The following is a 25,731-nucleotide window of genomic DNA, read 5'->3' as shown; positions in this document are numbered from 1 at the left end:
CCCACATCTGATGCCCAGAGAGGCTCAGTGTAGGCGCCAGAGACAAGCTCAGGAGGGGGATGGGGGCAGAGAGGGACACAGAGATTGGAAAACTGGGCATTTATGAACCTCAAGCCGGGTGTGCCTGTACCTGGAATGGGTGGGGGCAGGGAGACGGAGGGCGGCCAGAGGAATGAGCAGGCACGCATTCTACAACGTGTTCTGGAGTCCCCAGAGGGGATCAGGGGGAGATGCCTGGATGGACGGACACCCAGCTGTTTCCAGACATGCTGAGTGCTCCAAATGGGACCTGCAAGGTGATCCACTCTCTCTGCTGCAGCCAGGGCCATAATAGAACGAGCTCCAACCGGATCATGTTGCTTTCCTGCTTTAAGCCCTGTCCGGGGCTCCCTGTTGACTTAGGATAAAGCCCCAATCCCTGACTGCAAGCTGCAAGGCCGGGTAAGACCGGCCCGCTCTCCCTCCATCCGTCTCCCGCACCAGCTGGCTCGCTCTGCCCCCTCCAAGCAGATTCCCGGCTCTCTGCCCTCCCAGGTCCTGTGCTCCCGGCGCTGTCCCGTCTCCCCTCACCTGGCCATCGCCATTCCTCCTGTGGTCACAGCATGACCACCCCTTCTTCCCGGAAGCCTTTCTGAGTCTCCAGCCCTGAGCGGCTGCCCTGGGGTTACATTTAGGTCACCGTACATGTTCTTTTTGGGGGCGAACTTGGGACAATTGTGATGAGATGGTCACCCATGTCACTCTGTTTAATGTGGTCTCCCCCCCACCCCCTGCCCTGGACCATGGGCTCCCTGAGGGCAGCAGCTGACTTCCTCTCTTTCCTTCTGCAGCCCCAGGGCCTGACCAGTTCTGGAATATCAACAAATACATATGAAACAAGTAGAGAGAACAGATGAAACTTCACAGGCCCAGATAGAGAGTCTGAGAAAGTCCAGGCCCACCGGGATTGTGTGACTTCACCAAGGCTGCAGAGTTGCTCCGGAGAGGCTGGGTGCCGCTGAGGCCTCCGTGGGGTCCACTGTCATGTGGCTTGGCCACGGACGCAGACTCGGCGTCTCCTTGCTGCCAGCGGCCTCCAGAAGGCAGAGCCCCACGGAGGAGCCGGGGAGAAGGGGCTCCCCAGCAGGCCTGAGGCCCCACGTCCCTGGTACAGAGAGTCTGGGGCTGGCTGCTAGGACCCAGGCTTCTCTCTGGGCTGTGTTCATTTAACTTTCTCAAGTATCCATCTACATGTCATTTAAAACAGGGTTTAGGTTGTTATTATGAAAGAAATATAAGCCGGTGGCAACAACCAATGTGAGCGATACAGAAGGCCAGAAAACGGAACACAGAAGCACCCCTGCATGTACACAGCAAAACCACTGGAGCTTAAAACCTGCCTGGAGGGCAAAGTACACGGCCGATTGAGACGGAGAACACAATGCTGTCTGCGCAAGCTGAAGGATGAAGATACAGCAACCACACTGCGTGTTTTGCAAGAACCGTGAGAACAGAAAGGAACACTAAACCCATTAGGATGGTCCTTTGTAGGGAAGCAACATGGGAGTGTGAAATGCAGGAGAGGAGGGAATAAATTAATGAGTAGATAAACCGATGAAGCAATGATGAATGAATGAATAAAACAAGAGAGGGGGCGTGGGTGCACCCTTAAAAATAACATGCCTCGAACTGAGAATGATTCATGCAGCCTTCTGCTCCTGATGGTCCCCCTCATTCAGTTTTAACATTAAAAAAAAAAAGGCAAAGTAATAAGAGCAAATGCCTCCTTGCGGCAGGATGTTTTCCAACAGCTCTGCGAACTGGGTGTCCCACCCTGTGGATGGGGGATCCGGCTGCGGAAGGCGCTTTGCAGCTGTTGCTATAAGGTGCTTGGTTCCTCGGTGGGCCTCAGTCTCCTTATCTGTAAAAGGAGAGCTGTCTGTGCTTGTGGGGAGGACCATGGCTGCCTGCAGCATCCATCCTGGGGCTCTGCTCCCCGGGAGCTCCCTAGTCCAGGGCCGTGTGCCCTGGTAGCTCAGTACCTTTCTTGGGTTGTTCTTCTCCACCACGCCGTCCCGGTCTGCATCCACATCCAGGGAGATCTCTGGGGACAGACACACAGGTGAGTTGTGGAGCCTGCCAGACGGGGGGGGCAGGGCTGGGGGCTGGGAGGAAGCCCTGTGTGATTAGGGTGCAGCTCCCATGTTCGCTTGGTCCCTGGAAGGGGTGGGCCTTGCTGCCATCTTATGCACTCCCCTGCCCCAACCTCCCGCCGCCTGATGGAGGACGTAAGCGGACACCTGACAGACTGGAGAGGGGCTAGCAGGTAGGGCAGAGGACACCCCACTTCATGGTTCTGCAGGCGGTTCTAGGTGGTGCGTGGGATGAGCCTCACTGGAAAGATCCAGGAGCCTTGGCTCAGAGACGCCAAGTCATGTGCCCCACACGGTGCGTTTGGCCTGACCTGAAGCTGAAGCTCATGTTTGGAAAACTCTCATAGGAGTTCCTGCCCGCCTTTCTCAGTCTGTCCTGGTGGTGTGCACACACGCATTTGTGCGTGATCTCTTCTAGAATTCCTGCCTCCCACCAGGGTTCTACTTTGGGTGGGAAGCTGGGTCTCCAACCCGTCTCGATCTGAGGGTGCCCAAGAAAGCCAGGCTGTCAGATAGAGGATCCAGGCTGGGGTCTCTGTTTATTCTTCCTCTTGGGGAAGGGGTGTTTGGTATCCCTAGGCCTGTCCTGGGGACCGTCTTCATGGAAACTGTGGGGCGGTAAAAGGAGCCCAAGATTTGGTGTTAGTGCTGGGTTCGAACCCTGGTTTTCTGCTTACAAGCTGTGTCACTTTGGGCAGGTTGGACAGCCTCTCTGAGCCCTAGTTTCCCTACCTGCTTTGGAGGATGTTTAACATTATCCCTGGCCTCTCCCTGCCAGATGCCAGTAAAATCCCTCAGTTGCGACAACCAAAACGTCACCAGATATTGCCAAATGTCCCTTGGGAGGCCAAATGGCCCTGAGTTAGAGACTAACAGGGCAGGGCAGGGGGGTTGTCCTAAGGTGATGGGAGTGTCACACAATGGGATGAGCCGAGTCCAGGTCTTGGGGCTGCTCCATGGGCTCGGCCTCACGCGGAGCATGACTTGGACAGAGGCGGGAGCTGGGTGGGAGTGAATGCATTCCTGCTCTGTTCCCTTGGCAGGCCTGCTCTCTCCCTGGATCGGGTGGGGAGGAGGGTTCTGGCACAGGAAAGGCCACTGATGTCACCCTCCCTGAGGCGGCTCACCCTGGGGATAATACTCAAGTCCTCTCCTTGCTCACAGCCCCATTCCCTGCATGTGGCCTTTCTGGGTCTAGAAGGAGGCAGGATGGGGGCAACTCTCAGGGCGCTTGGTCCTCGGGAGAGACAGCACCCCAGTGTCCCAGCCTCTGCAGCCCAGCTGTCAGTCGGGTGCCACAGGGCATGCATGATTAGATAAGCTCCTCCCATTGATCCCATCTGCTCAGCAAATCACCATTGAGCATCCTCTGTGTTCCAGGCGCTCGACGAGGCATGGGGACCCAGTGGTGGGCATTTAGGGCACACCTGCCCTGGAGTCCCCAGTCCTATGACATAAATATTATTATTGCCACTGTAGAGGTGAGCAAACCCAGCCTCAGAGACGTCACCTGTCAGCAAACTGGGCTGATAACCTGGAGGCTGGTGCAGGGTAAGGATTCCAGGGACAAAGTGAGGAAGCGGGTACCACCAGCTGCTGTTAAAGAGACTGAAGCCTCAGATGGAGGAACAGTATTGACTTTGGCGTCCAGACCTTCATGAACTTTCCAACTGGACACTCCCCAGTGAATGTTGCCTTTCAGGGAGGTTGGCTTCCTGAAGCTCCTCCCTGGGAACCAGCCACAGACCTGGGCTCCCTAAGGCACCTGTCTTTACTTTTCCAGATAACAATCTCTTCTGTGTGTGCAGTTCCCTTTGTCAGAGGCGGAGCGCCTCCCCTTCCGTGTTCTCCCCTCAATCACACCAACAGGGAGAGTTATCACCCACCTAGCCACCCTCACCATACAGATGAGACCAAGGCACCCTGCAGGGAAGTGACCACAAAGTCCCCAGAGAGTGCAGAGCCGGGCATCCCACTTGGGCCTCTGACTCCAGACTGCTGACCTTGGCCTGTTTCCTCTCCACCGACTCAGGCTGATCTCCACCTTGGGCTGTTTCTAAGACCTAAGACCGCTTTCAAAGACTTACTCCCCTTAAGGCCATTCCCAGAGGAGCTGGCCATATCCCAACCCTGGCAGCCCTGGGACTTTCGTCTCTAGGCCAAGGTGGCACCACACCATGGCTGTTGGTGGGTCCATGAACACAGTGGGTCACAGGAGAGACATTATGAAGCACTTAACTGTGCTTTACTTCATGATAAATTCCTTAAGTTTAAAAATTTTATTGATGTAGGGGCGCCCGCTCCGGTGGCTCAGTCGTTGGGCATCTGCCTTCGGCTCGGATCATGATCCTAGGGTCCTGGGATCGAGCCCCACATCAGATTCCCTGCTAGGCAAGGAGCCTTCTTCTCCCTCTCCCTCTGCCCCTCCTCCCTGCTCGTGCCCTCTCTCTCTCGCTCACTCTCTCTCTCTCAAATAAATACAATCTTTAAGAAAATTAAAAAAATAAAAATTGTATCGATGTAATATTTGCACAAAATGCAACCCCCCCACAAAAAAACAAACAAACCTCAAATAGCACCAAACAGCTTCTAAAAAATAGCAGTTTCCTATCCATCCCATCCTCTCACCTGCTTGAGGCAATCTCCATAATACTAAGTCATATGCTTAGTGCTCTTCCTTGATTTATTAACTTCAGACAAGTTTCACTGACTTCCTGTTATAAAATTCAGACATTATGTCATCAGGCTCTCTTATCACCCATCTCCCAACCTCCAGGGCTTCTCCCCTTCAAAGTTCCCTCTAATGTTCCATTTAACTAGATTTCAATGGGATGATCCTTGTAGGGACAGAGAACAGGGCCGTCAGTCATGACCCACCCAGAGCTCTGCCCTCTGTCATCCCCAGAGGGAAGGAGGGTGAGGACATCTGTTTTGGGGCATCTGGGCTCCAGATGACATTTCCCAGAGGCTCGGAATCCTACCTCAGCTCCCCAGAATAGCCCCACGGCATCAGGTGGCACCTGGGGTATGGGGCAGATTTATGGGAAATGTCACTGGGATTGAGTTCAAGGTAGTCTGCCCTGAGAATCTAGACACCGAGGCTTCAGGCTTGACACAGAGGCATAAGCATTTTGGCAGGCCGCTGGCCCCCAGTGGCAGGGTGCCGACCCTTCTTATGTAACTGGGCAGCTTGGGGTGTGGTGGGGAGGAAGGACTTTCTCCCCCACAGCCAACTAGGGCAATTACCCTAGGCCCTGGGGAGGGGGCACAAGAAATGAGGTCCTTAGGATGAGGCTAAAAATTCTCAAGGCTCATGCCCTGCTCCTGCTGCCAGGACCACAGCCAAGAGGGTGAGACCATTCTTCCCTCTCCCAGTCCTCCCCTCCCACGGTCCCCTTCACAGGAAGGGCTTTGCAACTCAGCCCTACCTGGAGTCTTGAAGGCCCTGAGGGACCAACAGGCGCGAAGCCTTCATTTTACAGCTGGGAGAAAGTGAGGTCCTGAGGGGTGGGCTGCTTGGTGAAGTCACACAGCACGTCCTTGGCAGGACTGGGAGCCAAGCCCCAGGGCCTGGTTTGGCCAAGGGCACCATGGGTTTGTTTCCAAATCCCAGGAGCAAGACCGAGGGACAATACGGTTCTTCAACCCCCCAATAGTAAGCCTGACAATGTTGATGCTTGGCCAAAAAGAAAAAAATATTAATAAAATAATTTGCCAACAACTATCACCATCATTCTAACATTTTCGCACCGAAAAAGTAGGCAGAGGAATCATTCCAGAATAAAAGACAGTCATTTATGTTACAGAAATAAACCTCACCCACTGAACTTACATTTCCTGTTCCACCAGGGACCTTGGTGGAAATTGGTTCCTCTTAGGGTCCACTGGTCTGTCTGACCCTCTGGGTCTTGTCTTCCTCAGGCATCCACCCCAGGGGCCCTGAGCCCGACGTCCTGAGTATTCACCACCCCTTCATAGGGAGGGCACCTCAGAAGCAGGAACACCCCGAAAGTTCTGGGATGGTGGGGCTGCCCCCCCAGGGACATATCAGAGTCCATCAAACCCTAGTTCTGCCCTGAGCCCACCCTGAGCAGAAACAGCCCTGGCTGCAGGGTAGACATAAATTAGTCCAAGTTCTGGTTCTGCCCCTCCAGCCACATTGTGACCGTCACCACCCTGAGCCCCAGGTTCCTCATCTGCACAGAGGATTTCACCACGCCCTCGTGCACAGTGCTCACAGGGATCCGATGGGAGGCTGTGTGCAAGGGGTAGATGCTCAAGTCAATACATGTTCTTCTCTCCCTTCTGCTTGGGGTAGCCACATTTTTCCTCCGCCTGGGCAAAGTTGAAGAACCGTATTGTCCCTCGGTCTTGCTCCTGGGATTTGGAAATAAACCCATGGTGCCCTTGGCCAAACCAGGGCCATAATAGAACGAGCTCCAACTGGATCATGTTGCTTTCCTGCTGCTCCCTCGAGCACAAGCTCCACAGTCCTTCAGACAAGGGGGGGGGGGGTTCCAGTCCTGCCTCCTTATGGGGTGTCGTTTTGCCATCTATCCTGTCTGCCTGGCTTTGGGGGAAGTCTCGCTCATGGTGGAGTCAGCCCTCTGGGCCCATCCTCACTGGACAGGCCTCGGGCCACTGCCCTTCCTGCTTACGTCCTCAGGTGTCCCCGTCTCGGTGGGATTAGGTTTCCTCAGGGCCGGTCATCTGAGACGCCCCGGCGGCCGTGTGTGCATGTGAGGTGCGGGCCAGCCCTCCACTGCAACTCGGGAGGCTTTTGTGCCTCTCCCAGGGCCCCCTGAGGGTGTCCTGAGGACCCCACCCCAAGGCTGGGCACTCCCCCAGTGCAGAAAGAGGGTCAGGGTGACCAGAAAACAGGAGGAGCATTGCTGTGGAGACTACTTTGGCGGCTGGAGGAGGAGAAGCTGATGTGGGAATTAGTTGTTTTCTGGGGTAAGTTCTGAGACCCCTTGTCTACCCTGGGAATAGCTGGAAGAGTGGATTGAGATTGTGACAGTAAAGGATTGGAGCTCAACACACGGTTGGTGCTCAAGAAAGGTCAGGCGTTTCTCCTTCTCCTCCTCGAAGCACCCAGCTCAGGACCCAGAGCAGGTGTTGAATAAATGGAAGACATTCTCAATAGCTGATAGTTCTCTCTCCCTGCCATGTGGCAGCTCTATCAATGCTAAATTAAGGCTGGACAGACAGAACGACCCCCTGACCTGTCCTCCTGGCTTAAACATTATGTAATTAAAGTGAAAAAGAAGATATAAAAACACCTCACCTGCAGGAGAGTCGAGTGACTGAAGAAGACCACACCCCACGAGCCCCGGCACCCAGGCAGGGGAGTGCTGTGTAGATGGGAAGACCCCGGGAGGGGAACCATCCTGAGCCCTGGACCCAACCCAACTCCCTGGAGCCAGGGAGTTGCTGTGTGACTTTGAACAAGTTCCCTAACCTCTCTGAGCCTCCCTGTCCTCAATGCCAAATGAAAGGCTGGCACTAGGTGGAGTTCCTCTCTGTGTTCCCAGGGCAGGGTCAACGGAGGGCAAGCGGGTAGCTGGGATTGTCAGGGACATGCTATGAGAGGCAAACTCTTCTCCAGGCTGCAGGGGAGAGGCGGGGAGGAACAGACTTTGCTCTTCTCAGTGGCCCACAGAGCCTGGGGTGGGGATGCTGACCCTGGGGGCGAGGTGCTGGCAGACCAGGGTATGCCTCCTCCTGCAGGACAGCCCTCACCCCGGGACAGAAGGATCTGGGCATGTGTGGCACCACTTCTCAGTCCTGCATTATTCAGAGGAAGCTCCGAGTGCCAGGTCTGCAGTGTGGGAAACAGGCCAAGTGCTGCTGAGAAGGGCAGCAGCGTCAGACCCTGGGGAGGAAAGCACCCAGGCCACAGCCACACCAACTTACCAATGGCCGTGAGGAAGAGCCCAGCCTGGTCAATGGGCATATTCCCCTCCTCCTCGTAGTAGTTGACGGTGACCTTGGCAGGGAGGGGTGCATTGGGAGGGAGAGAAGAGCAGAGATCACAGATCACAGGTGGGGAAATCTGCAGTGACCACCTCCCTGACTCACCTCTCACAGCCTGTCAAGCCAATTCTCCCCAAACAGCCAAACCCCCTCCTCCAGGAAGCATTCCTGGGTTGGTGGGCTGCTTCTTTCAAATTATCCAACAGACAGGGGGCTCCCCTCCTCTCAGAGGGCATGCAGGGTGCTGACTGCTTACCTATGACCCCCAGACTGCTGCCTGCCCCCCGCCCCGGCCCCCCCCATCTGCCATGGTGTATGACTCGCTCCTGCTAAACCACCAGGGGGCGGGGCTGAGGTTGTTTTCTTTGGATAATGCCCAGTGCCATCACTACCACGGGGCGCATGGGGAGGTTCATAACTAGAGAAGCCAGCGAAGAGACGTCTGGTCTCAGCTTCATCACTTGGGCAAATCGCCCTGCTGCATGGGCACTCGGCACCCCATTTAATACACGAGGAGGCCAAGGATGTTTGGGGCTGTAACTTCCAGTGATTCTAATATACCACTCAGCAGCCCACAGCTTTAACCTTCCCCGAAGCCATCATTCCACGGTCTGGCCTTGAGCTCGCCTCCAGTCCAGCAGCCACCAGCCACAGGTGTGTCCTGTGCACATGCATGTGGCAAATCTGATCTGAGATGTGCTCTAAGTGTGACAGAGACTTGGTATGAAAAAGAACGTACGCTAGCTCATGAATTCTTTTTTTATGTTGGTATCATGTCAGAATAATAATATGGTGATCTCTGGAGTTAAGGAAAATACACTACTAAAATGGAGTCCACCTGTCTCTTTCTGTTCTTTGAGTGTGGCCACTAGGAACGTGGCAATGACAAGTGTGGCTCGAATTCTGTTTGTGTTGGATGGCGCTGCTCTCGCTTGGCCCCGGGTTCCCGCCGCCCTCCGAGGACCTCCCCAGCCAGGGTACCTTGTCACTGCTGGCCTCGGCGCTCGCCTGGCTCATGGTGACCCGCAGCGTGGTGCTGGGCGACAGAAGCCAGCGCTGTTTGCCGTTGGTGGCCACCTCCTCGGCCTGCCCGTCACGCACCACCTCCACCCTCACGCGCTCTGAGTGCTTCAGGCTGAAGGTCTGGGCCTCGGCTGGGGCTGCGCTATAGGGAGAGAGGAGACGGGGTCGTGGAGGGGGGATCCCAGGGCCGGTGGGATGAAGCGCTTCCAAAAAGGACTCCTGGAGGGGCGGGGCTGCAAGGGACCCCCCCCAGGTGGCCAGGTCTGGGGGACCCCCAAGGACCCAGCTGCACTACAATCACCCGGTAGTGGGGAGGGTACTTGGTAACAATACAGGTTCCTTGGGCCAGTGTTGTACCCACTGAGCCAGAATGTTCGGGGGCGGGGCCTGGGGATCTGAATTCTTAACAGGCCTCCTTGTGCTTCTGATGGACAGCCATGTGGGGCCCTAAGGGTGCAGGCACTGAGGCCCAGACCAAGAAACGAGTTTGCTCCAAAGGCAGCGCCCACCCCCAGTCCAGTGTGCGAACTGCAGGCAGAACTTGACCGAAGGGCACGAGGCAGGTGTCAAAGCGCTGGGTTTGCCCAGGGAAGGAGCCTGGGACTTGGGTCCTCAAGGGGCAGGGGTGGGCTGGCTCTGTCACAAAGATCCCTCCCTCCCACCACACTTTCTTTCCCAGCTTGGAACTCCCTCCTCTGAGAGTCATTCCTAGGGGCTGAGAGTTATTCCTAGGGGTTCTGGAGTGGTTTCCTGTTAAAGGCTGATACCTTTGGAATTCTTTTTTTTTTTAAATTTTATTTGTCAGAGAGACAGCGAGCACAAGCAGGGGGAGCTGCAGGCAGAGGGAAAAGCAGGCTCCCCGCTGAGCAGGGAGACCGATGCGGGGCTCGATCCCAGGACCCCGGGATCGGTGACCTGAGCCGAAGGCTGATGCTTAACCGACTGAGCCACCCAGGCGTCCTAGTACTTTTGGAATTCTTGAAAAGCCATGAAGATTTCAGGGCAGGAAACGGACTGGTTTGATCTGGTTGCTATATGCATGTCTGTGTGCCCCCAAATTCACATGCCGAAGCCCTGACCCCCCCCCGACATGATTGCATTTGAAGAGAGGGCTTTCAGAAGATAGAATTAAATGAAGTCATGAGCACGAGGTCTGATCCGATAGGACTGGTCGCCTTGTAAGAAGGGGAAGAGAGATCTTTCTCTCTCCCACACTCCGAGGAAGGCCGTATGAACTCATAGTGAGAAAGTGGCTGCCTGCGGGCCAGGAAGAGCTCCCACTCCAACTGGACCACACTGGCCCCTGATCTCAGACTTCCAGCCTCCAGGACTGTGAGAAATTCATTTCTTTGTTTAAGCCACCCAGCCCACGGTGTTTTGTTACTGGTTTAAGACACTGGTTTAAGGGGAGGTGATAGGAAGGATGGGGAGACTGGGGGAGGAAGGTGCTCAGGGCAGACAGTTTTGCTAAATCCAGTCCCTGGTCTGAAGGTTTCCAGAGGCTAAAGAGGGCTCAGAGGGATTTAGGTGGGATCCTCATGGGATTTGGGACTAAGATAGGTACAAGTGTCTGCCTCAAAGCCACATCAGCTATTCTGAAGGCCTGGCGCTCCTGGGTTCCAGAACAGTTTTCCACTATGGTGGGGCATCAGAATCAGCCGGGGGTGCAGCCTAAATCTCTGGGTTTTTGTTTTTTGTTTTGTTAAGGCTAGAGATCAGTAGATCCTTTCCCTGGAGAGTCTTGCTGGCAGGGCGGAGGTCGGGTTAGATGAGAGGTTTCCACCAGTGGTTCTCAGAGCTCAGCAGCATTACCTGGAAGGCTTGTCTACACGCCGATTGCTGGACCCCTCCTCAGAGTTTCAGATCCGGTAGGTCTGCAGTGGGGCCCCCATCTCCAGGAATGGTTGGTGATGCTGGCCCAGGCCTATACTCTGAGAACCACTGGTCTAGACATTCAGCAGTGTGGCCTGGTGGTGAGAGCCCTGGGGTGGCCGAAGCCGTGAGTGTGAGTCCCGCAGGGTCTCTCTGAGGACCCAGGCCACCGACTGCAGGTGCTGCTGGTAAAGACCACTGGTCTGGGGGCCACTGTGGGAGAGTGCGGGCAAGGGTCTGGCAGTCCACACCTGGGCCTGGGAGAGGAGCTTGAAAAAAAGCTCCAGGGCCACCCTGTTTCTTGTCCATCTACCCCCTTCTAAATTCCTTAGCCCCTCACGGGGCCACTGGGCTGATCGGAGGCTGGATACTCGTTGGCAGTGGTCTGCTGCCATCTGTCCACACCCATCAGTAGGAGAAGCAGAGTCTCAGCAAAAACCCTGGATTGGGGGTACTTTCGCATAAGATGTGGGTTTGGGCCCAATTTTGCCACTGAGTTGCTGAGGGAGACTTGAGTGTCCATTCGCCGACCTGGAAGACACCCGCCCACCCCCGCTGCCCCACAGGCTTCGTCCCTTGTCCCTCACCGGGCAGGGGCAGCCCTTCATCTCAGGGTGTTGCCATGGGGTACCTGTCCTCCTCTGGATTGCGAGCCCCTGAGGGCAGGGTGTGTCCTCTTCCATCCCTCCTCTTTCAGAGTCCAGCGTAGGGCTGGGCACACTGCACACACCCCAGCAAAGAGGGTGGAGCCAAGCGGGACGGAGGCGAGACGCTTAGAAGTGCCTGGTGGCATTGCCCAGAGGGTGCATGTGTCAGATGCCGCCAGGTGGCACAGGGATGCACAATCGAAAAGAAAATTTATGTATTTATTAAATGTGTTATCTTCTTATGGCCATTGATAAAGGATTGCTACTTACGGTAATGATATAAGATCTCCATTTATTTATTTTTTAAAGTAGGCTCCATGCCCAATGTGGGGCTTAAACTCATGACCTTGAGATCGAGAGTCACACGCTCTGCCAACTGAGCCAGCCAGACACCCCATAAGATCTCCATTTAAAACAAAGTAATAGGGGCGCCTGGGTGGCTCAGTCAGTTAAGCGTCCACCTTCAGCTCAGGTCATGATCTCGGGGTCCTGGGATCGAGTCCCTCATCAGGGAGTCTGCTTCTCCCTCTCCCTCTGCCCCTCTCTGCCCCCCCGCCCTCCCCACTTGTGCTCTCTGCTCTCTCTCGTACTGTCTCAAATAAATAAATAAAATCTTAAAAAAAACCCCAAAGTAATAAAATGTGAGTTGATGTAAAGAAAAATGTTAAATTATTAGCACTACACGTGGAATATGGTTAGTCTGAGCAATGGTGGGTGGGCCCGGGTCAGGGAAATACGCCTCTAGTGTAAGTCCCAGCCTTGACCATCAACTTGCTGGATAGCCTGGGGCAAGGCACTTTCCCTCTGTTTCACCAAGTGTGACATGGGAGCGTGGCACTGGGTAGGGGTGGTGCTGGCATCCGGGCAGCGCAGAGGGGGCAAGCCCTGGACAAATGGGTAAGGAGGGAGGCATGGAAAAGCTGGGGATCACTTGGCTGGGTCCCCACTCTCCTTTAAGTAGAGCCACTGAGATTTCACCTGGTTTTACATATTGGGTTTCTGCATACAGTTCTATTTAGCAAAAAGAATGCTTTACAAACTCACGGGGCAGGATGAGTTTTGGGACCCGACTCTGACAATAGCCGCTCTAAGCGATGTCTCCTGCCGCCTTCGTCCCTCTGGGCCGGGAAGAAAGCGGAGGAGGCCCCAGAGGCTCAGGGGCTTAACGCCCTGCCCGCGTGGGAGCTCCAGGGCCCCACACCCTCCTACCCCAGCACGAGCCCTGCTCTGAGCTGAGCAAACAGCTATTCTTGGAGCCGCCCTGGCAGAAGCAACAAAGGCGCCCATTGTCCCCTGCGGATTCTGCTGGCTTTGCCTCCCTGCCCAGGAAGAACCTCGCAGAACTCATCCCCCAGAAACCCGAGACCCAGGGGTTGGGGGCAGCTCGACCGACTGTCCCTGGAGGCTGCAGGGAGGGGCCCAGGATGGTGTCGAGGGAGAGAGTGGGGGTACTGGTGGTGGCCATGACCTCCTGCTTGTGGGATGGAGACTAAAGATAGTGAGCCCAGGACAGGCTGCCAGTCCCCGGGACATCTGCCCCACCGACCATTGCACCCCAGTGCCCAGGACAGGGCCACGCTCCATATATACTTTGGGAATAAATGAATGATTGAACCCACCCTTCTTGGCTTCCCAAACTGTATTACCAGAGGGATTAAAAAAAAGGACATCAGGTTAATTGCTTGCTTGAAAATATTCAGTGGCTCCTGAGTGCCAGCCGATACGATAAAAGCTGGGACCCAACCAGCGACATTTAGCCCCTGGGTCTCAGCTTGACTCTCCAGCCTCTCAGGCCTGCACTATCCCAGCTCACTATGGCACTTTGCAAATGCAGTTCCTTCTACCTTTCCTTTCCCTGACTGCTCTGCCGGGCAACTGACCATCCCTCCTTAAAGACCCGACTCAATACATTTGTCTCCATCCGTGTCTTTTTCCCTTGTAGCTCCTTGAAGGTGGGGGTTGTCTCTTCTTTCTGTTTCAGCCCCTGGCCCATTCCAGGCTCACAGTGGCTCTAAGTGTTTGCTGAAGGAAGGGCTGGAAGAGCAGGGCTTGCTTATGTGGTCACTTATGCCCTCAACACATATTGACCGAGGACTTACTATGTGTCAGGAATAGTTCTAGGTGCTAGGGGTAGATCAGCAAAAGGGAGAACATGTTCCCTGGGCCCATGGGGCACATGTTCTCGTGGAAGAGGAAGACTTTCAGTGGGTTACACAGCTGATGATGTGGCTTTGGCGGTGAGAATGACTTTAACATAGAAGCATGGGGTGCCATGAAGCCCTGGTCTGCAGGTCAAAGAGGGCTTCCTGGAGGAAGGGGCATTGGAGCTGGGGTCTAACCCTATATTCTGAAGGACAGCAAGAATTAACTAGACCAGTGATCTTAAATTTGGAGTGTGTATCAGCATTATCTGAAGGGCCTGTTAAAACATAGATTGTTGGACCATCCCATCTCTGACTTAGCTGATCTGGGGTGGAGCCTGAGAAACATGGTTTACATTTCTTTTTCTCCCCCAAATTGGTAGGGGAACAATTGACAAATATAATTATATATATTTAAAGTGCCCAACATGATGACTTGCTGTACGTATTACATTGTGGAAAGAAACTATGCTTCTTTCTTTTCTTAGTTTTATAACTCATCTAATGGCAAATTAACAAGGGTTATCTTCCCAAAAGTTATGACACCAAATGTGCTCTCATTTCTTGAGGTTGATCAGATACCTAGAATCATAGGCACTTCCCACAGAAGAGGCATGATATAAATCAGACGTGGTTGATCACCAGTGTTTATAAAACCAGACCTGGGGAAGGACCAAGGCCTGGCGACACAGGCATGGTCTTAACATCACGAATGTGTAGCCTGGAAACTGCATTTCTAACAAGTTCCCAGCTGCTGTTGTTACCGCTGCTGGTCCAGGGACCACAGTTTGAGAACCAGCGAGTTGGACAAAGAGAGGAGGAGGAGGAGCAGAGATTTCCAAGCAGCACGGACAGCCTGGGTGGGGGCCGAGGTGGACATTAGCCCAGTGTGTTGGAGGAAACGGAGGGAGATCAGTGTGGCTGCAGTGGGTGAGCAGGGGGAGGGCAGTGGCGGGAGGAGAGGACCCAGCTCGTGGCGAGGAGCTGGCCTTTCCCCCCGAGGGCACTGAAGGCTTTGGGGGGGCATGATTGTTTTTGCACTGAAGACAGATCACCCAGGGTGCAGAGTGGGAAATGCATTTCCGGAGAGCAACACTGGAAGTGGCGGACTCAGGGAGAGGGCGAGCGCAGGTGTCCGGGCGAGTCATGATGGCGGTGTGGGACAAGGTGGTGGCCATGGGGATGGAGAGAAATGGCCGGTCGGTTGGTGTCAAACAAAGGAATTTTGAGCAAGACTGGAACGCAGTGTCGGATGTAGAAGAGGGATGTTTCCTGAGCCCAGCCCAAGGCAATGGGCTTTGTGAGCTAACATCGGCTCAGCCCCACAAATGCTGTATGGCCTCTGGGGAGCCAGTCAGCCTCTCTGCTCTTCGCTCACTCAGTGGGGAGGTCACCGACTTGGCCTCGCAGCCCTGGGGTGCCCACTCAGCCCCAGGCTCGAGGGCCTGATGTGCCTGCTCCTCGCTGACATCTGGCCCTCTCAGCTTATCCACCTGTCCCAGGCCTCGTTAACACCAGCCAGGGATCACGCCCCCAGCGAACCCGGCTCCTGGCACTGCGGGTATGACTTCCTGCCCCCGGGTCTTTGCAGGAGTCTGAGGGGGTTCGTAGGTGCCAACCTGGCACGCAAGCCCAGGGCGAGCAGCCTCAAGGACAGGGATGAGGGGAGGAAGGCGAAGCCCTCAGCTTGGCATCATGAGGGCTGGAGCCCCGAGGTGGGTAGCTGCCCTGCACGGGGGATGCGTCTATCTTCAGCCGGCCCCCTTCTCTGCCTGGTGACCTTGGCCGCTTCTTTCACTGGGCACTGGTGCTTCCAGCTGGCCCTCTCCTTAGGGCAGAAACAATCGAATCTGTGGTCACTCCCTCCCCAGACACCTTCGATAACTCCCCACTGCCCGTGTAACAGTCTAACACCTGAGCCTGGGAATCAAAGCCCTGGTTTGAGCTCATTGAGTCTCCAGCCTTGCGCTGAAGGCTACTGAGTCTATGCCCTTTCTGCCCCCATGTGTCCCAACTGTCCTGCCAGGCACCGTTGCCCCCGCATGGCATGTCCTGGTCACACTGTGAACCCCCATCCATCCTTCAGCTTGGTTACCACCTCCTCCAGGAGGTCTTTCCTGTTCTCATCTGCCAGGACTCCTCCCTCCCTCCCCTTTGTTGGTGCCTAAAACAGCACCTAAAACAAATGCTATTCAACATTTCTCTCCCCTGAGTGTTATGGATGCTTTGAGGCCAAAGCTCATTATTGTTTTAATAATATTACAGTAAGCCCAATACTAATTCATGATAATGACTTACTGGGTATTTATCATGTGCCAGGCACTGTTCTAAGCCCTTGGCCCACATGATCTCAGTCCATCCTTTTGGAACCCCATGAGGTCTGTATCGATATCATCTCTTTTTACAGATGAGCGTGTTGAGACCTGCAGAGAGTGAGCACTTGATCCAAGTCTCAGGGACAGTAATGGCAGAGTGTGGGGTAAACTCAAGCTCTCTGAGCTCCTGGTCGGGCTGCTCCCTTCCTGGGGGATGATCTACAGGTTGTAGCCTTCCCTAAAGGTCCTCTAGTGGGGATGGGGGAATGTTGGGCCTGGCTCAGGGGAGGAGCACAGGAGAGGCCTGAAGGAACCTCTAGAGCCCCCTACTTATTTTGTAGGTGGGGTCAGAGGCCCAGAAAATGGACACCAAAGGCTTGGGTGAGTGGCCTAGATAGGCAGGCTTGGGCCAGTCAAAGCCCCTGGCCATGGAGCCTGGCAGGGCTGGGCAGGCAGAGCTGCCTCTGAAAACTGGTCTTCCCCTGCCCCCCCACCCCACCATCTAACAGGTGTCCCTGTCCAGCTGGGGGGGGGGGGCGGTGACACAGTGGTGAGCTCCTATCACTATGCCCCCAACCTGATGCAGGGCCCTGTGGGCAGGAAGGGAAGCCTCTCAGGGATCCCAGTTGTACAAGGGCTGTGGGCTTGACACAGGGTACCAGGTCCTCCTTAGACTAGTCTGAAACCAGAGCCGTGGAGCAGCTCCTGGCAAGACCTCCTTTTTAGGGTTGAGAGTGCTGGGTACTGTTCTAATTTATGAGGCCACCTGACCTGGCCTGATTCCTCCTACTGTCATTCTCTTAGGAGCAAGTGTTGCTCTGGCCAGGCTCGGCCACATGCCCTTGACCTTCCACTGGCCAGTGCAACAGCGCTCATCCCTTGAGGCTGGGGGGTGGAGAGCTCAGCCCAGTGACAGCTCAATCTTCATGCATCACTGGCCACATCCATCCATTCATTTACTCAATGAAGGAGCCCTTCATTGACGTGAGGGCTGGAGGTACAGGGCAGTAAGGAAGGCAGAGGGTGTGGAGGGGGACACTCCTGAAATATAAGTCCCAGAAGACAGCCTGGCAGAGTGGTCTGGTACCTGGGCGTGGCACCGCCACCGTTTGACTGCTGTGTCAACTTGCACAAGCATTCCTATCTCAGTTTCCCCAACTAAGGGGGCCAGGAACAGTACCTAACTCCTAAAATTGTTGTGAGGTTTAAACACGTGTAAATTTACTAAATACATGTGAGATGAGTATGGAAGGTGTTAGGAAGGCAGTCTGGGACAGAGTAAGTGTTCAATAAATGTCAGCAAGTAATATTAAGTAAATAAGATCTGCAGAAGGAAAAATGGTACGGAGGTGGAGAGTGCCTGGGGCTTGAGGTGGGATATCACGAAACAAGGGTAGTGAAGAACGCTGCTCGGAGGAGGTGACGTCTGAGCTAAGCCTTGATGGATGAAATGTCAGGCTTGCAGAGGTCTGGGGAATAGTACTCCAGGCAGAGGGAATAGCATGTACAAAGGTCCTGTGGCACGAATGAGCTTGGTGTGGTCAAGAGCTAATACCATCCACAAAACCAACGTGGCCAGAGTGCAGTGTGTGCAGGGTAGTTGGCAGGAGATGGGATCAGTGAGGCAGGGCCTGGCTCTCTCAGGGATGGGGAGACCATGGCACCCCACTTCTCTAATGCTTCTAACTGGATCACAGACCTCCCCTCCTTGGCCTTTGTCCTAAGGATACTTTCTAAAACACTCACAGCAACCGAGCAATGGGGAGGAAGTCTAAGAGTTGAGGGAGTGAGATGGTGAATTTTGATTCTCCAGGCTCTTCCCCAAGGTGGGGTACATCTCTGTACCCTTCCCTGTTTTCCCAGCATTTTACTGTGCCTGCTTCTCCTGCCCCAGTACCCTCTGCCTATCTTCTGCCCGAGAGTGACGGGCAAGACCCCGTCAGGAAAAATGACCAGTCAGCCTCTGCCTTGGGGTATCCCAGGGGAGGGGGTGGGGGATCGCTCCCACCTCCCACCTCATCCTGAGGTCAAATGTAATTAGGAGAATCTTCTGCAGAGGCAAGAGACCATTGTTAAGGTCATCTGTGCCCCGAAGCTCCTGCAGACTTTAGGAAACGGATCCTGACCTTTCTTCCCCAGAGAGAAGGGGATGCCTCGCACTCCCCTGGACAGATGCATAAACCAAGGGAGGGAGAGGAGAAGCTGTCTACACAGCCCGGATTGTGGGTCAGTGGGACAGTCAGGCACAGTGTGATCACCCCGTTACTCGACTCCAAGGTTGCCCTTTCTCCCGGCTCTGGGGGTGTCTCCGCAGGGAATCCAAAGTTGAGTAGGGAGGTTGAAACCGACATGGAGAGGCCACTCGCTCTGTGCCCTCTCTAGCTTCAAGCCCGAAGCAGATGGGGACCCTGGGCAGCCCCAGCGAGGAAGCAGCTGCGGGTAAAGGGACTGTCGGGGAGAGGGTGTGGGCGAGGCGTACATGTGCCAGATCTAAGGGAAGATGCTTGGGACTGAGAGAAGGAAACAGGAAGTACCTTTAACAACTTCTGCAAAGTAAATCTCTAGAAAAAAATAATCCCTTCTTCCTTTTTTTCTGTGCATTTACTTACTTATAGCTCGCTGGAAACCAGCACTCAGAATGTGCGTGGGTCAGGGCATCTACTCCCAAGGGTGGGTCAACCATAGGGTCTGCTGAGGACCCCCCTGAGTGACCCCCTCACCCACAGGGGAGGCCCCCGCTGTGTGTCTGCAGGGAAGGGGGGCAGCACGTGCATCTCAGGAAAGGGGGCCCAAGCCCTTGGGAAGGGGGGGTGGGTGTTGAGACTTGTTCATTCACTTTTGTCACTCAGGAAGTGAGGGGTCCAAACATACTCCCTTACTAACTGGGCCCAGGGTCCACCAGGCCTTGCCCCTTGATGTCTCCTTGGAGACCCTGGGTGGGGGGGCATTATGTGGGGTCCAGAGTCAGAATCTGTGTCTGAGTCCAGAAGGACTCCATAGGAAGTGCAGGGTTGAAAGGGGGTGGGTGAAGTGTTTGGGGGCAATGGAGGGTGGAAGAGACCCAGGCCAAGAGGGTCACCCAGTTCAACTTGCTAGTTTTAAAGTCACACAGAAGAGAGTGGAGGTGAAGAGCATGGGTTCTGAGTCAGACAGACCTGGACCCGAATCCTGTGTGACATCGGGCGACTGGCCTCACTTCTCTGGGCCCTGCTTCCTCATCTACAAAATGGGATGATCTCAGCATGACCCCCAAGGTCTGTGGTGAGGAAGAGACAAGAGAATGCATTTGGTTTCCAAGTGCTCACTAATATCCCTGCTATTATTCATATTAACACTAGCTCTTACCACTCCCGGATACTAGGAGGGACATGAGCAGTAATAGCCCGTCTCCTTTGTTCTAGAAGAGGCTTCCTTCCACTAGACCAGTGGTTCTCAACTGGAGGTGTTTTTGTCCTCCTGCTAGGGGACTGCTGGCATTAATCTGGAGACATTTTGGGTTGTCAGAGTGGCAGGGGGGTTACTATGAGCATCTAGGGGTTAAGAAGCCAGGGACGCCGCTAAACATTCTACCACGCACAGAACAGCCCCCCACAACAAACGATGATCCGGCTTCAAATGCAGTAGAGCTGAGGGTCGGAACCCCTGCCTGTGCCATTCAGTACAGGGACAACCAGCTACCTGTGGATGTTGAGCACCTGAAATTCAGTGAGTCTGTACTGAGACGAGCCCTATGTATAAGATACACATTGGATTTCAAAGACTTAGTATGAAAAAAGACAATGTAAACTATCTCCTTAATCATTTTTATATTGATTAGATATTGGAGCACTAGTGTTTTAGATCTCTTGGGTTAAATAAAATATATTATGAAAATTAATTTCACCTCCTTATTTGAATCCTAAAAAACGTGGCTGCTAGGAAATTAAATGTACACCTGCGGCTCTCTGTGGCTGGCATGTTATTTCTGCTGGACGGTGCTGGTGTAGACTCTTGGGGTTCTACTCTTGGGGGTGATGGGGTCTTGAGTGAAGTGCAGCTGGGAGACGGGGGTCATCGTGGCAGTGGTGGCTTTCTTGAGAAAGGACACAGAGGGTCATCACACCTCTGCCCCCTGCCAGCGGGAGGATGAGGAGTCCACCCCTGCCCCATGCACTGCCCCCGCTGGGGCTGGGCCTCTCTCTTCCAGGACAGGGGAGGGCAGGAGGCCCGAGCACGGCCCCCCTCCTTTCTCCCCATCCCCCCACCGGAGGCACCATGCCAGCCTTTCAGGCTGCAGCAAAGTGCCTCAGTGAACAAACACTGGGTATAGAGACAGCTGAGGCTTAGAGACCTCAGTGCGCTGGCTCCCAGCCCGCTCCCTGCAGTGCCGGGTTTAGGATCAGGGGTGGGGAAGACAGGGGAGCTCTTCCAGGCCACTGAGGCCGGGACCACAGTCCCCTGCTATGTTATGACCCTCAGAAACCACCCTTGAGGTTTCCATGCGGACAACTGAGGCCAGGGGCAGATGAGCGGAGAGGGTCCCTGGTCTGCATGGTGACGGGGCCCTTGTCCTCGCAGAAGGAGGCTGGGGCCCTAGTGGTATCAGCATGGCCAGTCCCTGCTGAAGAGGTGGCAGGGGACTGGCTGGGCAGGGCTGCCAGGGCCACCGGAGGTGACTGAGAAGATGGGCTGGGGAGGGTGTGTGGGAAGACACAGGGATGGGATTTGATGAGGGCCTGGGGGAGGCGGGGTGCTCTGGATGACAGAATGATTTGGGAGCAATAAGGCACATTGGCACCTCTAGCTCAGCTCAAGGCACAGAGAGGTTAGGGGACCTGCCCGAGGTTATCAGCGTGGGGTCCCACCTTAGAGTCCTGCATGCCCCCTCCTGCAGCGCTGACCCGTCCCACTCTAGCTAGGGGGATGCATTTTGCATGCTTGGAATAGAGGGCTGCTTTGATAGAATGCTCATGGAATGATCCTGCCGGGACCCTCTCCACCCACACCAGCCACACCTTCGCAAGGATGCCCCACAGAATACAGGAGGTGGACCTTTGGACTTGCCTGCTTCCTGGGGGCTGGAGGCAGTGGGGAGGGGCATGACCTCAATTTCCCCACCCTATGTCCTGCTGTCTCAGAAATCCTGCACCCCACCCAAATTTGTGGGCCAGAGAAGAGGGGGAGGGAACAGGGTGCCGTCAGGGACGCTCTTCTGCCAAAGACCCTGCCCCTGCACCCTCCAGCCTGGCAGAACCAAGTCCTCCCCAACCCCAGGGTGAAGTCAGGGGAAGGCATTCAGGGACATGGAGCTCACAGCCAGTGCCTGGGGACAGGCAACCACCAGCAGCCCCCACAGGGCGAAATTGGAGCCTGAGTAACCCCCAGGGCCAGATTCCACCCCAAGGCAGCTCCCCTCTGGCCCCGCCCCCCGCCCCCAGCAGATCCTGGAGGAAGCTCAGCTGATCTGAGGTGGGTGGTGAGTCAGAAGGTTCTGAGAGGAGGGGGAGAGCCTAGGGGGGAGAAGGGAGGTGCTGAGGGGAGAGCAAGGGGAAAGACTAGGGTTCTCCCAGGTTGTCCTGGGAGAGGGGCTGCAGAGGGTCAGACCCTGGGAAGACTGGGGTCCAGGGGAGGGGCTCTGGGAAAGGGGTGACGAAGGAGCTGGGTCTGGGTCAGGGTGTGTGAGAGGGTCTCAAGATTTTCTGGAGGCTGTCAGTTTGAGGACAGTCAGGCTTCTGGGTGAGTTTCTTAGGATTTCTGGATGCAAGGGCCTCAGGATGAGGAGCAACTCGCGCTGGAGGAAGGCCGTCGCGTCCCCACATCCGAGGAGGCTCTCGGGATTTCTGGGGCCGGGGGGGGGTCTCAGGCCGTCGCGGTGGCCCCACTCACCTGTAGACATCGGTCCAGAGGTAAGTGCCCAGCACGTACACCGCCTCGATGCGGCTCCCGTACTGCAGCCGCACGGTCCGCTCGCGCAGCATCTTCCCGCAGTGCCGGTCCTCGCTCGTCCAGGTCGCGTCCGCCCGGGGCACCTGCGGCAGGTGAGCCCACTCCCGCTGCCCGCGCCGCGGCCCCGCGCTCCGCTTTATCTACGGCCGGTGGGCGGGGCGGCCGGTCGGCTTCCTCTCGCAGCGGGCGGCGGGCCCGTCCGTCAAGCGTGGCCACGCCCCCACACTTCCCGCAGCTCCCCCCGCCTCTCCCCCCCATCGCCCGCGCACCCCCCCTTCCCCAACCCCGGGCCTGTAATCCGGGTGAAGTCAGCGGTTGCCAATTTCCTCCTTTCCACGCTTGGTTCACTCGCTCAGCATATTCTCAGTGGGCTCCCAGCTAGCGGGCGCCAGGACGCAGGGCCAGCCTCCCCTCCGGGCGCCCCCAGCTTCTCAGGGCAGATAATGCCGCTGTGGAGCCGTCCTAGGGGTGACGACAGGAAGTGGTGGCAGCCCAGAGGGAGTGGGCGCCCTAGCCCAGCTTGGGGTCCGGACCTGAGCCTTCCTAAAGGAGGCGTTTGCAAACTAGGGGGAAGGGAGGAGGGGGAGTCCCGGGAGCAAAGCCAGGAAGCTGGACACAAGCTGACATCCCCTCCACCCCCACGATCGGGGAGAATGGGGAGCGGTTGGCAGGGGAACCCAGCAGCCTACAGGGTCAGAATGCCAAGCCAAGGCATTGCTGGCTGGGTGTGCAGTGGGAGGCCCGGGGTGGCTTCTTCAGCGAGAAGGGGCCGGAGTGGACAGAGGTTACAAGAAGGAGGGGGCAGGCTGGAGGGGGTACATGTTTGAGAAGGGGGTAGTGTTGCTGGGAGAATGGGAGCCCTGGGAGGGGGTGCACCTGAATGAGAGGATGGAGGCTCACAAGCGCCCAGAGCTGAGATACACCCAGCTTCTGACCCCAGCGGCCTTTTTGAGGCGGCCCAAATTAGGAGATGGTGACTAGCCCGGTGGCTTGTGGGTAGCCAGGATTTGGGGAGAATGTGGGTGGACAAAGGGAAAGGCCTGAGTTGGGCTGGGGGGGGAGGCATCTGCCCCCAGAGGCTCACAGAGCCAGGGAGACCCTGGTAACTTTTGATAGGAATGAGACTCAGGAGACAGCTCGAGGGCAGCTACCTGCCAAAGAGGAGAAAGATTGGGCATCTGGGAGCTGACTTTGAGGGTCCTCCCAGGTGGGCTCTTGTCTGGGCACCCCTCCACTGGAATTACTGTTGAGCCCCTACTATGTGGCCAGAGGCCGCATATGCCAGAGGTCCCCCCCTTCTTGGGGTCACGAAGCATGATACCCTCATCTCACCCACTGGGGAACTAGGGCCCCGGAGTTGGGGGGAGGACTGCTGCACCCCCACCCGGGGGCCTGGCAGGTCACGATGGGGAGCAGGATAGTGATAACGTCAGGCAAGGGGTGGTGATTGCCAGGAGAGAAGGAATGAGCGGGCCCTTAATGCATTCTTGTGCGCCAGGCACTGGTCCAGCGGCACTTTTCATGTATTAGAATTAGATCATTGTACCCTCCCAATAACCCTGCCACTTTCCAGATGAAGAAAGCGAGCTGCACAAAGGTTAAGGAATTTGCCCTCAGTCTCCCAGCTCCCGAGAGTGGTGGGGCCAGGGTAGGAACTTGCGTGGCCATGGGGGAACGGGTAAGGCGGGGGAAGGGCAGGTAAGGGCAGAGAAGGAACACTGTCTCTTAGTTGGTAGATGAAGAAACCCAAGTTCTAGTTCCTTTGTGGAGACTGCCGTTGTGGAGCCCTGGGCAATTCACCCTGCCGTTTGGCAGCTCGTTTTTGTCATCTGTGAACGACTGATCTCTCAGCATAGATGTGAGGATGGCATTAAATGAGACAATGTGTGGGAAACACTAGCACAGTGCCTGGTACAAAGCAAGCACTCAAGAGATGAAACTCCCTCTCCTTAAAAATCCAACCTGGACCCAGTGGACCCACATTCGGGTTGCTGCGCCTGGCTCAAGGCCTGCGACGGGTGTTGGGTCACAGCGCCTGGTCGGTGTGAGGGGAGCCTCCCGGTGCCCAAGGGTTTAAAATAGCTGAAGTGGTCACAGCTGTTGGTGGATTCAGGGCCGGAGGTCTCACGCATCACGGCTGCTCCCACCGCTCCCCTGGGGCCCGGAAGAGCCACAAGGCATCTCATTGTGCCTTTTGGGGAATGCCAACAAAGAAGAGGCTTAGCTTGGGCCAGTTCCTGGTACTGATCCGCACCCCTCACCCCCAACTCTGGCTCCTGCCAAGTGTGTGGCTGGAGAGCCTGGGCCGGGAGGGCTCCTCTGAGCTATTCCTGTGCTATGATCCTTTCCCCGGGGGTCTCCCTGTGCCAGGCCTTGGGGAGGTGACTCAGACATCTCACGGGCCTGCTTTGAGAAGAGTGACAGCTCACTGAGGGCATCATTCATGCAAGAATTTAAAAAGAAAGAAATATACAATGAATACCTGATTAGTATAGAAAAAGAAAAAAAACTGTGATCACCCAGGACCTCAGGGCCAGAGAGACACCATTGTTAACTTTTTCTGAGTACGATCTTGCAGGGCCCGCCCGGAGGCAGTCCGGTGCGGCTGTGGGTGACGGTCCTGGCTGAGCCCTTAGGCTCTGCCAGGAGCCACCCTGAGGGCTTTGCACCTCTTAGCTCATTTAATCCTCCAACAACCCTATGAGGTGGGAGCTATTATTATTCCCAATTTGCACAGAGGTACCAACTGGCCAGGCGGTGAAGAGCATGCATGGCCTTTGGACTTGGCAAAGCTGGGGTCAAGTCCAGTTCTGCCCCTCGCTAGCTAGGGGGCTGCTCTGGACCTCAGCTGCTTCTTCCTTATAGGGCATGCTGGCGGTACCCAGCCGGCAAGGTGGTAAGGATTAATGAGGTGGTACACACAGTGCCATCTTAGCGCGTCAGAGCCCAGCTCCGACTAAGTCCAATAGATGGTAATTATTTTCTAGATGCACACTTCGGACTGTACATGCTGTTCTATAACACTTCAAAAATCCTCTGCAATTTATCACGAACATGCATTCCTAGGGTGCTATCATCATCCCCCTTTATGTTGTCCAGAACTTCAGAGTTTGCAGATGAAAGCAAGGCTCTGATTAGCCAAGGAGACTCAGAGAGGGGAAGAGATGGGAGAGAGGTCACCCAGCCAGACAGCAAATGGCAGAATGCAGAGCAGGGAGTGGTGATATTTAGTGAGCGTCGCTGTGTGCCGGTCTGTACCAGGCACCAGGTGGTGTGAGATGTAAAAACAGGTAGCTATGGCCATTCTTGGGAAGGGGAGCGTGGGAGCAGTCCTCTGTGATCAGCCCTTGATCACTGCTGGGGGGGTGGTGAATTTTCTCTACCCTTTGAGATTCTTCTAGCTGGTCTAAGAATCAAACTGACATGAGACAGACTAACAAGAGAAAATCAAACAATGTTTAACAGCATGTATATCTTCTCTGTACACAGGGGAGACCCAGGGAAACAGAGTAGCTCCTGAAGTGGCTGAAGTCATCACCTTAGATACCATCTCCAACTAAAGACAAAAGGTGTTGGGGTAGGGAGTCAGTTATGGGAGGTGACCAGGAAAAGCGCAGTCAACGAGGGTCAGGTTGTGGCAGATTTAAGTCCAAGCCTTCTCCATTGATGGAGTTTCTAGAGATTTAGAGTCATCCCCCTC

General features: G+C 55.4%; 1 protein-coding gene and 1 non-coding gene across 3 annotated transcripts in view; both read right to left on the bottom strand.

Moving 5' to 3' along the window:
* Window positions 1–22,159, bottom strand: part of PADI2 (peptidyl arginine deiminase 2) — a 44,235-nt gene extending 22,076 nt beyond the window's left edge. Inside the window, exons 1-5 of one of the 2 annotated variants that reach the window (XM_036066981.2) lie at window positions 21,972–22,126; window positions 11,635–11,786; window positions 9,090–9,273; window positions 8,049–8,121; window positions 2,022–2,083 (exon numbers count right to left, since the gene is read on the bottom strand). In XM_036066981.2, the coding sequence (XP_035922874.2) occupies window positions 2,022–2,083; window positions 8,049–8,121; window positions 9,090–9,125 (171 nt within the window). In that variant the 5' untranslated portion in view covers window positions 9,126–9,273; window positions 11,635–11,786; window positions 21,972–22,126. Of the gene's footprint in view, window positions 1–2,021; window positions 2,084–8,048; window positions 8,122–9,089; window positions 9,274–11,634; window positions 11,787–21,971 lie in introns of both variants that reach the window. The other variant, XM_036066980.2, reaches the window with a different exon arrangement.
* On the bottom strand, window positions 14,425–14,557 carry LOC118519532 (small nucleolar RNA SNORA72). The gene has a single exon (XR_004909198.1). It is a non-coding gene; the product is annotated as a small nucleolar RNA SNORA72 (small nucleolar RNA).
* Window positions 22,160–25,731: the final 3,572 nt, after the last annotated feature.

The sequence above is a fragment of the Halichoerus grypus genome, chromosome 5, assembly GCF_964656455.1.
Source record: "Halichoerus grypus chromosome 5, mHalGry1.hap1.1, whole genome shotgun sequence".
NCBI classification, from domain to species: Eukaryota; Metazoa; Chordata; class Mammalia; order Carnivora; family Phocidae; genus Halichoerus; species Halichoerus grypus.
This window is presented reverse-complemented; position numbering and strand designations above follow the sequence as displayed.